At 39.0% G+C, this 15,296-nt stretch overlaps 1 protein-coding gene across 6 annotated transcripts in view; it reads right to left on the bottom strand.

Moving 5' to 3' along the window:
- The window catches only part of TBC1D30 (TBC1 domain family member 30), a 249,775-nt gene extending 234,486 nt beyond the window's left edge, over positions 1–15,289 (bottom strand). For all 6 annotated transcript variants that reach the window (XM_077111315.1, XM_077111317.1, XM_077111316.1 and 3 more), the window contains exon 1: positions 14,742–15,289. In XM_077111315.1, the coding sequence (XP_076967430.1) occupies positions 14,742–15,228 (487 nt within the window). In that variant the 5' untranslated portion in view covers positions 15,229–15,289. The remainder of the gene's footprint in view (positions 1–14,741) is intronic.
- Between the last annotated feature and the right edge of the window lie 7 nt (positions 15,290–15,296).

Here is a 15,296-nt window from a genome sequence, read left to right as displayed (position 1 = left end):
GCTCAACAACACACTCTTAAACAACGAGTGGGTCAAAGAAGAAATTGCAAGAGAAATTAGCAAACACCTCGAGACGAATGAAAATGAAAACACAACATATCAAAACTTATGGGACGCAGCAAAGGCAGTGCTAAGAGGGAAATTTATTGCCCTATATGCCTATATCAGAAAAGAAGAAAAGGCAAAAATGCAGGAATTAACTGTCCACTTGGAAGAACTGGAGAAAGAACAGCAAACTAATCCCAAAGCAAGCAAAAGGAAAGAAATAACAAAGATTAGAGCACAAATAAATGAAATTGAAAACAATAGAGAAAATCAATAAGACCAGAAGTTGGTTCTATGAGAAAATCAATAAGATTGATGGGCCCTTAGCAAGATTGACAAAAAGAAGAAGAGAGAGGATGCAAATAAACAAGATCAGAAATGGAAGAGGAGACATAACTACTGACCTCACAGAAATAAAGGAGGTAATAACAGGATACTATGAACAACTTTACACTAACAAATACAACAATTTAGATGAAATGGACGGGTTCCTGGAAAGACATGAACAACCAACTTTGACTCAAGAAGAAATAGATGACCTCAACAAACCAATCACAAGTAAAGAAATTGAATTAGTCATTCAAAAGCTTCCTAAAAAGAAAAGTCCAGGACCAGACGGCTTCACATCTGAATTCTATCAAACATTCCAGAAAGAATTAGTACCAACTCTCCTCAAACTCTTCAAAAAAATCGAAGTGGAGGGAAAGCTACCTAATTCATTCTATGAAGCCAACATCACCCTCATACCAAAACCAGGCAAAGATATTACAAAAAAAGGAAACTACAGGCCAATCTCTCTAATGAATATAGATGCAAAAATCCTCAATAAAATTCTAGCAAATCGTATCCAACAACACATTAAAAGAATTATACATCATGACCAAGTAGGATTCATCCCAGGTATGCAAGGATGGTTCAACATAAGAAAATCAATTAATGTAATACACCATATCAACAAATCAAAGCAGAAAAATCACATGATCATCTCAATTGATGCAGAGAAGGCATTTGACAAGATTCAACATCCTTTCCTGTTGAAAACACTTCAAAAGATAGGAATACAAGGGAACTTCCTTAAAATGATAGAGGGAATATATGAAAAACCCACAGCTAATATCATCCTCAATGGGGAAAAATTGAAAACTTTCCCCCTAAGATCAGGAACAGGACAAGGATGTCCACTATCACCACTATTATTCAACATTGTGTTGGAGGTTCTAGCCAGAGCAATTAGACAAGAAAAAGAAATACAAGGCATCAAAATTGGAAAGGAAGAAGTAAAACTATCACTGTTTGCAGACGATATGATACTATACGTCGAAAACCCGGAAAAATCCACAACAAAACTACTAGAGCTAATAAATGAGTACAGCAAAGTAGCAGGTTACAAGATCAACATTCAAAAATCTGTAGCATTTCTATACACTAGTAATGAACAAACTGAGGGGGAAATCAAGAAACGAATCCCATTTACAATTGCAACTAAAAGAATTAAATACCTAGGAATAAATTTAACTAAAGAGACAAAAAAACTATATAAAGAAAACTACAAAAAACTGTTAAAAGAAATCACAGAAGGCCTAAATAGATGGAAGGGCATACCGTGTTCATGGATTGGAAGACTAAATATAGTTAAGATGTCAATCCTACCTAAATTGATTTACAGATTCAATGCAATACCAATCAAAATCCCAACAACTTATTTTTCAGAAATAGAAAAACCAATAAGCAAATTTATCTGGAAGGGCAGGGTGCCCCGAATTGCTAAAAGTATCTTGAGGAAAAAAAGGAAGCTGGAGGTCTCACGCTGCCTGACTTTAAGGCATACTATGAAGCCACTGTGGTCAAAACAGCATGGTATTGGCATAAAGATAGATATATCGACCAATGGAATCGAATAGAGCGCTCAGATATAGACCCTCTCATCTATGGACATTTGATCTTTGATAAGGCAGTCAAGCCAACTCACCTGGGACAGAACAGTCTCTTCAATAAATGGTGCCTAGAGAACTGGATATCCATATGCAAAAGAATGAAAGAAGACCCATATCTCACACCCTATACAAAAGTTAACTCAAAATGGATCAAAGATCTAAACATTAGGTCTAAGACCATAAAACAGTTAGAGGAAAATGTAGGGAGATATCCTATGAAACTTACAATTAGAGGCGGTTTTATGGACCTTAAACCTAAAGCAAGAGCACTGAAGAAGGAAATAAATAAATGGGAACTCCTCAAAATTAAACACTTTTGTGCATCAAAGAACTTCATCAAGAAAGTAGAAAGACAGCCTACACAATGGGAATCAATATTTGGAAACGACATATCAGATAAAGGTCTAGTATCCAGAATCTATAAAGAGATTGTTCAACTCAACAACAAAAAGACAGCCAATCCAATTACAAAATGGGAAAAAGACTTGAACAGACTCCTTCCAGAAGAGGAAATACAAATGGCCAAAAGGCACATGAAGAGATGCTCAATGTCCCTGGTCATTAGAGAAATGCAAATCAAAACCACAATGAGATATCATCTCACACCCACCAGAATGGCCATTATCAACAAAACAGAAAATGACAAGTGCTGGAGAGGATGCGGAGAAAGAAGCACACTTATCCACTGTTGGTAGGAATGTCAAATGGTGCAACCACTGTGGAAGGTAGTTTGGCGGTTCCTCAAAGAGCTGAATATAGAATTGCCATACGACTCAGCAATACCATTGCTGGGTATCTACTCAAAGGACTTAAGGGCAAAGACACAAACAGACATTTGCACACCAATGTTTATAGCAGCGTTATTTACAATTGCAAAGAGATGGAAACAGCCAAAATGTCCATCAACAGAAGAATGGCTAAACAAACTGTGGTATATACATACGATGGAATATTATGCAGCTTTAAGACAGGATAAACTTATGAAGCATGTAATAACATGGATGGACCTAGAGAACATTATGCTGAGTGAGTCTAGCCAAAAACTAAAGGACAAATACTGTATGGTCCCACTGATGTGAACCGACATTCGAGAATAAACTTGGAATATGTCATTGGTAACAGAGACCAGCAGGAGTTAGAAACAGGGTAAAATAATGGGTAATTGGAGCTGAAGGGATACAGACTGTGCAACAGGACTAGATACGAAAACTCAAAAATGGACAGCACAATAATACCTAATTGTAAAGTAATCATGTTAAAACACTGAATGAAGCTGCATCTGAGCTATAGGTTTGGTTTTTTTTTACTATTATTATTATGTTTATTTCTTTTCTCTATATTAACATTCTATATCTTTTTCTGTTGTGTTGCTAGTTCTTCTAAACCAATGCAAATGTACTAAGAAATGATGATCATGCATCTATGTGATGATGTTAAGAATTACTGATTGCATATGTAGAATGGTATGATTTCTAAATGTTGGGTTAATTTCTTTTTTTCTGTTAATTAATAAAAAAAAAAATTTCCCACAAAGAAAAACTCAGGACCAACAGCTTCACAGAGGAATTTTATAAAACATTCCAAAAAGAACTAACACCCATCCTTCTCAAACTGCAAAAAAAACTGAGGAAAAAGGAACGCTACCTAACTCATTTTATGAAGCTAACAGCACTCTGATATTAAAACTGGATAAAGATGCTACAAAAAAGGAAAATTTCAGACCAATCTCCCTAATGAACATAGATGCAAAAATTCTTAAAATAATAGCAAATCAAATCCAACAATACATTAAAAGAAGTATACATCATGACCAAGTGGGGTTTATACCAGGAATGCAAGGGTGGTTCAACACAAGAAAATCAATCAATGTAATACAGCACATTAACAAATTGAAAGGGAAAAATCACATGATCATATCGATTGATGTTGAAAATGCATACAACAAAATCCAGCATTCTTTCCTGATGAAAACACTTAAAGGGTAAGAATCAAAGGAAACTTTCTCAATATCATAAAGGGTGCCTATGAAAAATCCATAGTTAGCATCATACTTAATGGTGTAAGACTGAAAGCATTCCACTTAAAATTGGAAACAAGACAAAGATGCCTATTGTCACCACTATTACTCAATACTGTACTAGAAATCTTAGCTGGAGCAATCAGACAGAAGAAAGAAATAAAAGGCATACTAATAGGAAGGGAAGAAGTAAAACTTTCAGTACTTGCAGATGACATCATCTTACACTTAGAAAACCCTGAGAAATCTATGACAAACCTACTTGAGCTAATAAACAAATTCAGCAAAGTGGCAGGAAACAAGATCAGTGTACAAACGATCTGAAGAGACAATTAAGGAAAAATTTCCATTCAAAATAGTGACCAAAAGAATCAGGTATCTAGGAATAAGTCTAACCAGGGATGTCAAGGACTTTTACACAGAAAATTATAAAAAATTGCTAAAAAGAAATTTTAAAATGACCTAAATAGATGGAAAGACATTCTGTTCTCATGGATAGAAAGGTTGAATGTTATTAAGATGTCAAGTCTACCTAAACTGATCTACAGATTCAATGCAATATCAATCAAAATTCCAACAACCTACTTTGAAGACTTGGAAAAGGTGGTTATCAAATTTATTTGGAAGGGAAAGAGATCCCAAATAGCTAAAGATAGCCTAAAAAAGAAAAGCAAAGTGGGAGGACTATCACTTCCTGACTTTAAAGCTTACTATAAAGCCATAGTAGTCAAAACAACATGGTACTGGCACCAAGATAGAAGGATTTGCCCAATGGAATTGAATTGAGAACACAGAGACAGACCACCAAATCTACTGAAAACTGATCTTCAACAAGGTCCCCAAGTCCACTGAACTGGGACATAACAGTCTTTTCAATAAATGGACATAGGAGCACTGGATAGCAATAACCAAAAGAGTGGAAGAGGACCCTTATCTTATATCCTATACGAAAACTAATAAAAATGGATTAAGGACCCAAATGAAAGAGCCAGTACCATAAAACCTCTAGAAGAAAATGCAGGGAAACATCTTCAGATCTAGTAATAGGAGAGTTGAACAAGATGGCGGCTTAGTGAGGTTTGTCCTCCAGAGCACTAGTAAATAGCCAGGAACAGTACAAAACAACTGCTGGGGTCACATAAGTGACTGGACACACAGCGTACACCAGTCTGGACAAGGTGGATTAGCTGTAATCCTATGCAGAACCATGAGTCCCCCAAGCCGCAGAGACCAGTGCCCCTCTCCCACAGGCTGGTTCCCAGAGGGAAAGGAAAGAAAGCTTACTAACAGCAAGGGGCTGAACTCAAGCAAACTCCAATTGTGGAATTAATTAAATTCTGACTACTAAAAATAGGCCCCCAGCTCAGTTAAACCTCTAAAAAAAGCTAAAGTTACTAGTTTTTGCCCCAGAGCAGAGGGGGTAGGGCTGACAGAAAAAACAAAACAAAACAGACATTCTTTGGATCAGACAGCACAAAATACTTGAAAAGGTCTGGAACCTAAAAAAAAAAAAAAGAGGGGACACATAGGACTTGAAGATACATACAGCAATGCACCAACTTAAGCTCTTGATTAACAAACCCGAGGAATGGGAATCCAGCTCTGAAAATAATATATATATATTTATATATATTTATACCTGCAAAGCTTCTCAGGCTCCAACTGCCCCAGCAAGGGCAGAATTAAGCTTGTCTGAGAGACAAAGAGGCTGGTTAGGTGAAAGGAGGTAATTCCCTGGAGGCTGTGACTTCCCTAGGAGAGGAATGGTGCTCAGGTCACGTGGAATCCCTCCCTCAAGGAATTCAGATGCCAGGGACTAGAAAGCTGAAGCAATTAAAGCCAGCCTATAACCTCTCCTCAGTCTCAACCACACTCCCAGCAGGGAGAGTCTGTTGAAGTTAAAGGCACCGGATCACTTTATGCTGGTTGGACCCGCAGGCAGACAACCATCACATACTGGGCAGGATAGGAAAAACACAGAGTCTAGAGGCTTCATAGGAAAGTCTGTCAACCTGCTGGGTCTCACCCTCAGGGAAAACTGATGCAGGTGACTTTCCTTCTGAGATGAGGTCAGTCTGGTCTGGGAAAATCTGATTGGAGTCTATAATACCTAAGCAGACCCTCCTAAGGAAAAAAAAAAAAAAGGCACCATATAGACAGGGCAGGAAACAAGAAAAAAAGAACTGAAAAATTTTGATCCATTTACAAAACCTATGCTAGAGGTCTAGAATAAGCTGCACTGAATGTCAAAGAACAGATAGAAAACAAAACCATCCAGCAAGAAAATCCTATGTAGAAAAGTGAAAACAATCTCCAGAACAAACTAATTAAGGAAATTAAATGCCAGCAAAAAATAATGAATCATCCTAGGACAACTGAAGATATGGCCCAGTCAAAGGAATGAACTAACAATTCAAAATGAGATACAGGACTTGAAACAATTAATTCAGGATGTTCAAACACACATGGAAAATTTCATCAAAAATCAAATCAATGAATTGAGGGAGGATATAAAGAAGGCAAGACATGAACAAAAAGAAGAAATCAAAAGTCTGAAAAAACAAATCACAGAACTTGTGGGAATGAAAGGCACAGTAGAAGAGATGAAAAAAACAATGGAAACCTACAATGTTAGATGTCAACAGGCAGAAGATAGGATTAGTGAACTGGAGGACGGAACATCCGAAATTGGACTAGAAGAGATGAAAAAAACAATGGAAACCTACAATGTTAGATGTCAACAGGCAGAAGATAGGATTAGTGAACTGGAGGACGGAACATCCGAAATTGGACTAGAAGAGATGAAAAAAACAATGGAAACCTACAATGTTAGATGTCAACAGGCAGAAGATAGGATTAGTGAACTGGAGGACGGAACATCCGAAATTGGACAAGCAAAAGAAAATATAGGGAAAATAATGGAAAAATATGAGCAGAGACTCCTGGAATTGAATGACAACATGAAGCACACGAATATACGTGTTGTGGGCATCCCAGAAGGAGAAGAGAAGGAAAGGAGGAGAAAGACTAATGGAGGATATAATCACTGAAAATTTCCCAACTCATGAAAGACTTAAAATTACAGATCAAAGAAGTACAGCATATCCCAAACAGAATAGCTCCAAATAGACATACTCCTAGACACTTACTAATCAGAATGTCAGATGTCAAAGAGAAAGAGAGAATTTTGAAAGCAGCAAGAGAAAAGCAATCCATCACATACAAGGGAAGCCCAATAAGGCTATGTGCAGATTTCTCAGCAGAAACCATGGAGGTGAGAAGACAGTGGTATGATATATTTAAGATTCTAAAAGAGAAAAACTGCCAACCAAGAATTCTATATCCAGCAAAAGTGTCCTTCAAAAATGAGGGGGAAATGAAAACATTTTCAGATTTTAAAAAAATCACTGAGAGAATTAATGACCAAGATTCCAGCTGTGCAAGACATACTAAAGGGAGCATTAGAAACAGATAGGAAAAGACAGCAGAGAGAGAGGTGTAGACAAGAGTGTAGAAATGAAGACTATCGGTGAGGGAAAAAGAGGAAAAATTAGCTATAACATATAAAATCCTAAAGTCAAAATGGTAGAAGAAAGTACTGCCCTTACAGTAATAATACTAAATGTTAATGGATTAAACTACCCAATCAAAAAACAGAAGACTGGCAGGATGGATTAAAAAACAGGACCCATCTATATGTGGTCTACAAGAGACACATTTTAGACCCAAGGACAAACATAGGTTGAAAGTGAAAGCTTGGGAAAAGATATTTCATGCAAACAATCACAAAAGAGCAGGAGTAGCTATACTAATATCCAACAAATTAGACATCAAATGTAAAACAATTAAAAGAGACAAAGAAGGACACTATGCATTAATAAAAGGAACAATTCAACAAGAAGACATAACAATCATAAATATTTATGCACCAAGCCTCATTTTTTTGTTGGCTCCAAAATACATAAGGCAAACACTGAAAACACTGAAAAGAAAATAGACACATCTATCATAATAGTTGGAGAATTCAATTCCATGCTCTCATCAATGGACAGAGCATCTAGACAGAGGATCAATAAAGAAACAGAGAACTTGAATAATACAATAAAATGAATTACACTTAACAGACATTTATAGAACATTACACCCCACAACAGCAGGATATACCTTTTTCTCAAGTGCTCATGCATCATTTTCAAGAATAGACCATATGCTGGGTCATAAAGCAAGTTTTAATCAATTTAAAAAGATTGAAATCATACAAAATACTTCCTCGGATTGAAGATGATTGTATAATGATATAACTTTTGCAATGTGACTGTATGACTGTGAAAATCTCGTGTCTGATGTTCCTTTTACCTATGGTATGGACAGATGAGTAAAATATATGGATTAAAAATAAATAATAGGGGGAACAAATGTTAAAATAAATTGAGGAGACTGAAATACTAGTGATTAATGAAAGAGAGTGGTAAGGGGTATAGAAAAAAATAGGGGGAATAAAGGTTAAAATATACTGGGTAGATGGAAATACTAGCAGTCAGTGAGAGAGGGGTAAGGGATATGGTGTGTGTGAGGTTTTCTTTTTTCTTTTTATTTCTTTTTCTGGAGTGATGCAAATGTTCCAAGAAATGATCATGATGATGAATATACAACTATGTGATTATATTGTGAGTCACTGATTAAATGCCAAGAATGGAATGTTCATATGATAAGAATGTTCGTGTTTGTATGTTGTTATGCTTTATCAATCTAAAAAGTACAAATAAAAGGGCAGTTTTTGAGAGCAGTATTGATTATGACAGGCAGAATTCATTTTTGCAAACTTTTTATAACTTTTTGTAGTTAGCAGTGACTAGTAACAAAATTTACTTTTTAAAAATTTTCTACAACTTTCCACATTCATCTAGGGCTTAAACCTATTACAATTTTCTGAATTCACTTAAATCTTGTTGTCAATAATGACTATAACATTTACTTTTGTAAACTGTTTCTGCAACTTTCCATATCCATATGCATTCAGCTAATAATGATTACAATAAAATTCACATATATATATATATATAGATCTAGTAATAGGAGGTAGCTTCTTAAACTTAATACCTAAAGCACAAGCAGCAAAAGATAAAATAGATAAATGGGAACTCCTTAAAATCAAGAGCTTCTGTGTCTCAAAGGAATTTATCAAAAAGGTTAAGAGGCAACCAACTCAATGGGAGAAAATATTTGGAAATCACGTATCAGATAATGGTTTGATATCCTGTGTACATAAAGAAATTATACAGCTCAATAACAAAAGAACAAGCAACCCAATTACAAAATGGGCAGAGGGTATGAACAGATAGTTTTCTGAACAGCGAATGCAGATGGCTAAAAAGCACATGAAGAAATGCTCGTTTTCATTAGCTATAAAGAAAATGCAAATTAATACAACAATGAGCTATCACCTCACACCTATAAGAATGGCTGCTATTAAACAAACAAAAAACTACAAATGTTGGAGGAATTGGAACACTTAGTCACTATTGGTGGGAATGTATAACAGTAGTCTCTTTGGAAGACAGTTTGGCGATTCCTCAGAAAACTAAATATTGAGTTGCCCTATGACCCGGCAATACCAATACTCAGTATATACCCAGAAGAGCTAAGAGCACTGACACAAACAGACATTTATTTGCACACCAGTGTTCATAGTGGCACTATGCAGTTGTGACTGCAAAAAAATAGAAACAATTCAAGACCCATTAACAGACGAGTGCATAAACAAAATGTGGTACATACATATGATGGAATATTGTGCAGCAGTGTCCCAAAGCATATGACAACATGGATGAACCTTGAAGACATAATGCTGAGTGAAGCAAGTAAGACACAAAAGGACAGATACTGTATTATTTCACTATTACGACTCTAGTAAAGGTAATCTTAGCAGTTAAACTGTACAATAAAGCAGACCTAGAGGTACACAAAAGCTAGAGATAGAGGAAAGGCTACCCAAAGAGGTTGAATCTAAGTGATGGTAACTAATTAGTGGGTCTATAAGGAACACTGCCATATTGAAGGTGACTATGTTTGAAAAGGGATGTATAGCACTATGTATCCCACTGATTAAATCTACAATTATAAATGAGCTCTCGCATGAACTATTCCAGTGGTTTGAAAATGGACAAAGAGTCAATAGTAGAGAAATATAGGGGGGAAACTAAAAATGCATGCTATGGCCCATAGTTAACAGGAAGACATCAACAATACCACAGCACTACCAGAGGGAACTCACTGGGGGGAGGGGACAGGTGATAAGGGGTAGTTTTGATTTGATAGTTGATGACATTGTTTCCTGGTTCTTTGCCATTGCAGACCAATGAAAATTGTCTTAAATTGAAAGTACTGCTGATAGTATAACCAAGCAAAGATACTCTAAGACACGGTTATTTTGGACATTATCCATAATGCTCAATAGAGGGAGAGAGCCAAAGGATATTATGACTGAGAAGCACAATGGTGAATGGTGATACATTTACATGATGGAATATGCTGCAGTTATAAAAAGGAAGGATGTCGAGAGACATACAATGAACTCAGTAAACTTTGGGGACAATGTGTTGCACAAAATCAGCCAGAATCTAAAGAACAAAACGCTAAGGTCTCTTTCAGAAAATACTTACAAGAAAATTGGAGTCTAGATTATAAACCCTTAAAGCAGTCACACTTAGTCTGAAGTTATAAGTGTATTTCTAGATTCAGAGACACTAAACTCTACGTGAATCAGCTGGTATTTCCCTGGAACTCTGAGTAACTATGTGGCACCTAACACCCAGAAATAGAGTGCTGCAGCTCTGAAAGTTAGCACAGCTATATACAATAACAGTTAAAGCAACTGAAAAGGAAATCAGGCCTCAATTAGAGTCTAAAATGAAACTAGTCTGGCTGGGTCTAAGATAAATTACAATGCAAGGTAAAAGATGATAGCGTAAGTACTCTAGACCTTTGGCTACTGTATGAGACCAAAGGAAGAGAGGTTTGTTATAAGAAACCAAATTTTCTGTAACACATGATCTAAACCAACCTCTCTCAACAGCTCATTTAAATAACCCAAACTCCTGGAGTCCAGAGCAGGAATGAGATATTGTAATTCTGTATAGCTTAATATAATGCTAGGATGCATCTCAGACTATGGAGGGCTGATAACTGAAAGGTTTTAGTGGCGTCCTTTTATGGTCTGAAGGGATAATACATATATATATGGAACTATTGAACTCTCTCATCTGAGAAGTCCCAGATACCCTCTCAACCATTGGGGCATCCCAAGAAGGTAGGCCAAGCCCTGGATTTTGAGACTTGCCCTTATGAAACTTATTTCTGTAGGGGAGAGGCTAAGACTACCCATAATGAGGCCTAGGATTTGCTTCCAGGAAGCCTCTCTGTTGCTTAGATGTAGCCTCTCTCTCTCTCACTAGGCCCAGCTCTGCAAGGAAAATCATTGACACCCCACATTGTCAGGGAGACTTTCACCCCTGAATGGCCTGACCATGTCATTCCCAGGGATGAGTCTGGTCCTGGCACCACAGGATCAACAAAGCCTTCCTGACCAAAGGGGGAAAGGAAGTGTAGTAATGTATGGCATCAGTGGCCAGGAGAGGTCAAGCGGAGTTAAGAGGCTGTTCTGGGGGCTACTCTTGTGCAAGCTTCAGTTGGATAGTGCTGACTGCCATGGTTTGCTAAACCCCAATTAACATCACTCCTGTTGACTCCTGAAAATACCTACAGTTCAAAGTGAGACTCTATAAAGGTTTCATGCCCTCGGTTTGCCTTCCTGGAACATATAAATAACCAGAGTGTTCCTAGGTCAGATGGATCCTGAAACTCAGAGGGACCTGGCTCTCCAGAATAATCAATTAATTACATTCCCCTGTCCTTTGGTGTGGACACTTCTTCTCAGCATGAGGAAGTCAGGGCAGGCACTGCCCACAGAACCCTAAGGATTGGGAGAAGGATTAAAGGGGAAGGAGGAGGTATAGCAGAGAAAGTGGGATTCAACAAATGAGTGTGGCTGCTGAATCACTATATTAACATTCCTTCTAGCCTCCAGTGTCTTGGAGCAGCTAGAAGGAAAGATCTGAGATGGAGGAATGGTAGCCCATGACAAACTCTGGGATCTGTTCTGTAACTACTTGTTGAAGTGTGCTTTGAAAATCACTGCTTTTTTTTCTTTGCTTTGTATATATGTTATATTTTACAATTAAAAAAAAAAGGACACCCAAAGCTCTCCATTCATAGATTCCCTCAGACAAAGCAAATACCTTTCTTTCAATGTTTAAAGAATTTTCCTTCTAGAAATAAAAGGGGTAGAAGTATCAACACCTTACATTTAAATTAATTTTTTCTTCCACAAGTGTTTCTATATTACCTCATTTTCAATGACAAGTTACCTATAGCCCTGTGATTCTATGAATTGTATGTACTGTTCAAAATGGGAAAAATCTTCATAGTTTAGAAATGTCTTCTAAAGTAACAGCTGCTGGTATATAAACATGGGGGGGGAGGAGTTTGAAACAAGGTCGCTTCATCTTAGTATGGACACAGCATCATATACAGTTCCTTATACACTATTAAATGAGGAGAAATAAGGTTATGAACTGACAAACAGTGGATATTTTCCTAAGTAATTTCAATGTATACAATAATAAAAATAATATCTAATATTCATGCAGTACTTCATACACATTAACATGTAATTCTTGCTACTTGGTAGGCATTCCTATTTTTAAGTAAGGAAACTGAGACTCAGGTTAAATAGCTTCCCCACAGTCAAACAACTAGTAATGAACAGGAGAAAGATATCAGTTCCAAAGGTCATCCAAAGTTCATGTCTTTAACATGGGAACACAAAGGAGTGGGCCTGAAGAATCCCAGATTTCCTGAGACACCTTTCTGGTGCCTCACATATATAAAATCCCCCACCTGCTAAATATCCAAACAGGTGCTATGTGGATGCAACAGCAAAACTCTAACAGCAAGAGGATTAATAACCATATTACAAGTTATCTACATCATGAGACTCTTTTATGTTAGGAAGAATATGTTTTGACCCTGAAAAATAACCTAATAAGCAGCATTTAATCAGAGAGCTACTTCCATCAGTTTCTTTAGCCTTGGCGTTGTAATGATGTTTATCAGTCAAAAGGTGTGTGTGTGTAACTAATAGGGTCGACCACAATGAAAAAGGATTTACAGGCAGCTAGCCATCGAATAACACTGTAACTGAGGCAACATAGTCTCTTACAGGTCTTGTGAATAATTAGTAGAGTGGTAACGCATTTAAAACCCATTTAAAAATATATATATATATATTTAAAAAAAAAATTTACATCGCTGTACTTACTATTACATCTTCTTTAAACTTGAACTTGCCAATTTCCCTCTTCCAAAAGGAAATTCCTAATCCCTCAAATTCCCCAGTAATGAAAACTGAGCAGTCTTATAAAAAGAGAAAGCCAAATCATAATTCTTAAAAATTGATTTTGCGGACTTCTGAAAAAACTGTTGCCCTATGGGACTTGGCTAAAAAGACACTCTGAGAACAAATAATTGAATTAAATGAAACGAGACAACTCCAGCTAAAGTTGCAGACAGGGAAAGGTAGAAGCCATTTGTAACAATCGGCTGGGGAAAAAAATCTTCACTAGGAAACCAAAAGAGGAAACTGAAAGCTGTTGGCACAGATTTGAGAGAGCAGATGATTGATTCCTTCTCTGGTCATTTATTTTTTCTGGCACCAACTAGCCTAAAGTAACTAATAGGAGACCATTGTGTAGTTCTCTCTCTTTCCTATAGCCCCTGGTAACTTAGCACAAGGACGTTACTTTTAGGAAGTGTGACTGATGGTGGCTTAACATCTGTTTTCCACTGCTCGCTTCATTTTATAAATTGGAGTCTCGATATACAAAAATACAACTGCGCTTAAAAGACAAGCTATAATGAAGAGTTGATGAGAAAAAAAATTTCGATTAGGACGTGAGCATCAGAAGCTGATAACAAAGGAAACGCCAAATTGGCTTCTTCCCCTGAAAGCCAAGGCACCATCCTCTCCACACCAACTCAAGGTGTTCAAATTATTCTAACGTCATCGCTCAAGGGTCTTCCACCAATCCGCCACCAAAAAAAAAAAAAAAAATCCACCCAGTGAACTCTTTCGAACCAGGCATTCTGCCTGACAGGGAATTCACAGGCTCTGCTTCGAAACTGCATTATCCAATTATAATGCCTCACTAGTTAAACACTATCCAAATAGTGTGGCCCGGGATGGCGGATTAAAAAAAAAAACCACCACCAGTCCCAGGAGTCTCGTGGCCTCCATTCTCCCTGCGCGCTCTAGATAACCTCTGGTACACTTATCAGAAACTTCAAACCTGTTCGAGTGAAATTAGCACCCTGTTCTGCCTCACCTCTTGAGCCTCCACGAGACCTACCACTTCCCGCCGGGCGAGAACCGGGGTAAGAGACCCGCCACCACCATTCCAACAACCAGTCCACTCGACGACCCTGAGGGGCTGGGGGAGGGCGTTAGAGCTAAGTCCGGTCCTGACTCTGTGACAGTAGGAGCACCAGTTTCAGGTCAAAGGAGACGCCCCTAACTCAGTAACTGCGCCCTTGGCGGATCAGCCCAGGTGCGCACAGATGAGCGTGGGCAGACGGTCATCGGGCCCAGCTCCGGAGGCTCCCGGGGGTCCCCCTTCCCCGGTCCTCACCTTTCTGCCTCAGGTACTGCATCTGGTGCCGCTGGCTCGGCCGCTCCTGCAGCTCCTGCAGCGCTCGGGAGTCGCCGGCGCCGCCGCGGCCGCCCAGGAACACGTCGGAGCCCGAGGCCTCCGTGGAGCTGTCGAGGCTGTCGCGACGCCACCGGCCGCCCCCAAACCCGCGGCCCCTGCAGCCGCCCGCCGCCGCCTCCTCCTCCTCGGCACAGCTGTACAGCTCGATGAGCAGCCCGCTCACCAGGGACGCCGTGCGGCTCGTCCGGCCGCCCCGCTCCTCGCGGGGCTCGGGGTCCTCCCCACCCTCCCAGGCGTCGGGAGCGCCCGGAGGCTGCCCTGCCGGGGGCGTCCCTCGGAGAGGCGAGGACGTGGGCACTACTGGAACGGCTTCCTCCTCCGCGTCCTCCGGCTTCCCTTCGCGGACGCGGCGGAACTCGGACACTGGCCGCCCGGTCGGGACCCCGCCCGCGGAAGAGACCTCCATGGCGCCCGCGTGCGGACCCCGCGCCCGCCACTCCTCGGGCTCCGGCCGCGGCGACCCCTGTCCCGCTG

This window comes from Tamandua tetradactyla, chromosome 7 (genome assembly GCF_023851605.1).
Source record: "Tamandua tetradactyla isolate mTamTet1 chromosome 7, mTamTet1.pri, whole genome shotgun sequence".
Lineage (NCBI taxonomy): Eukaryota > Metazoa > Chordata > Mammalia > Pilosa > Myrmecophagidae > Tamandua > Tamandua tetradactyla.
Note: the sequence above shows the minus strand (reverse complement) of the source record. Positions and strands in the feature narration are given on the sequence as shown.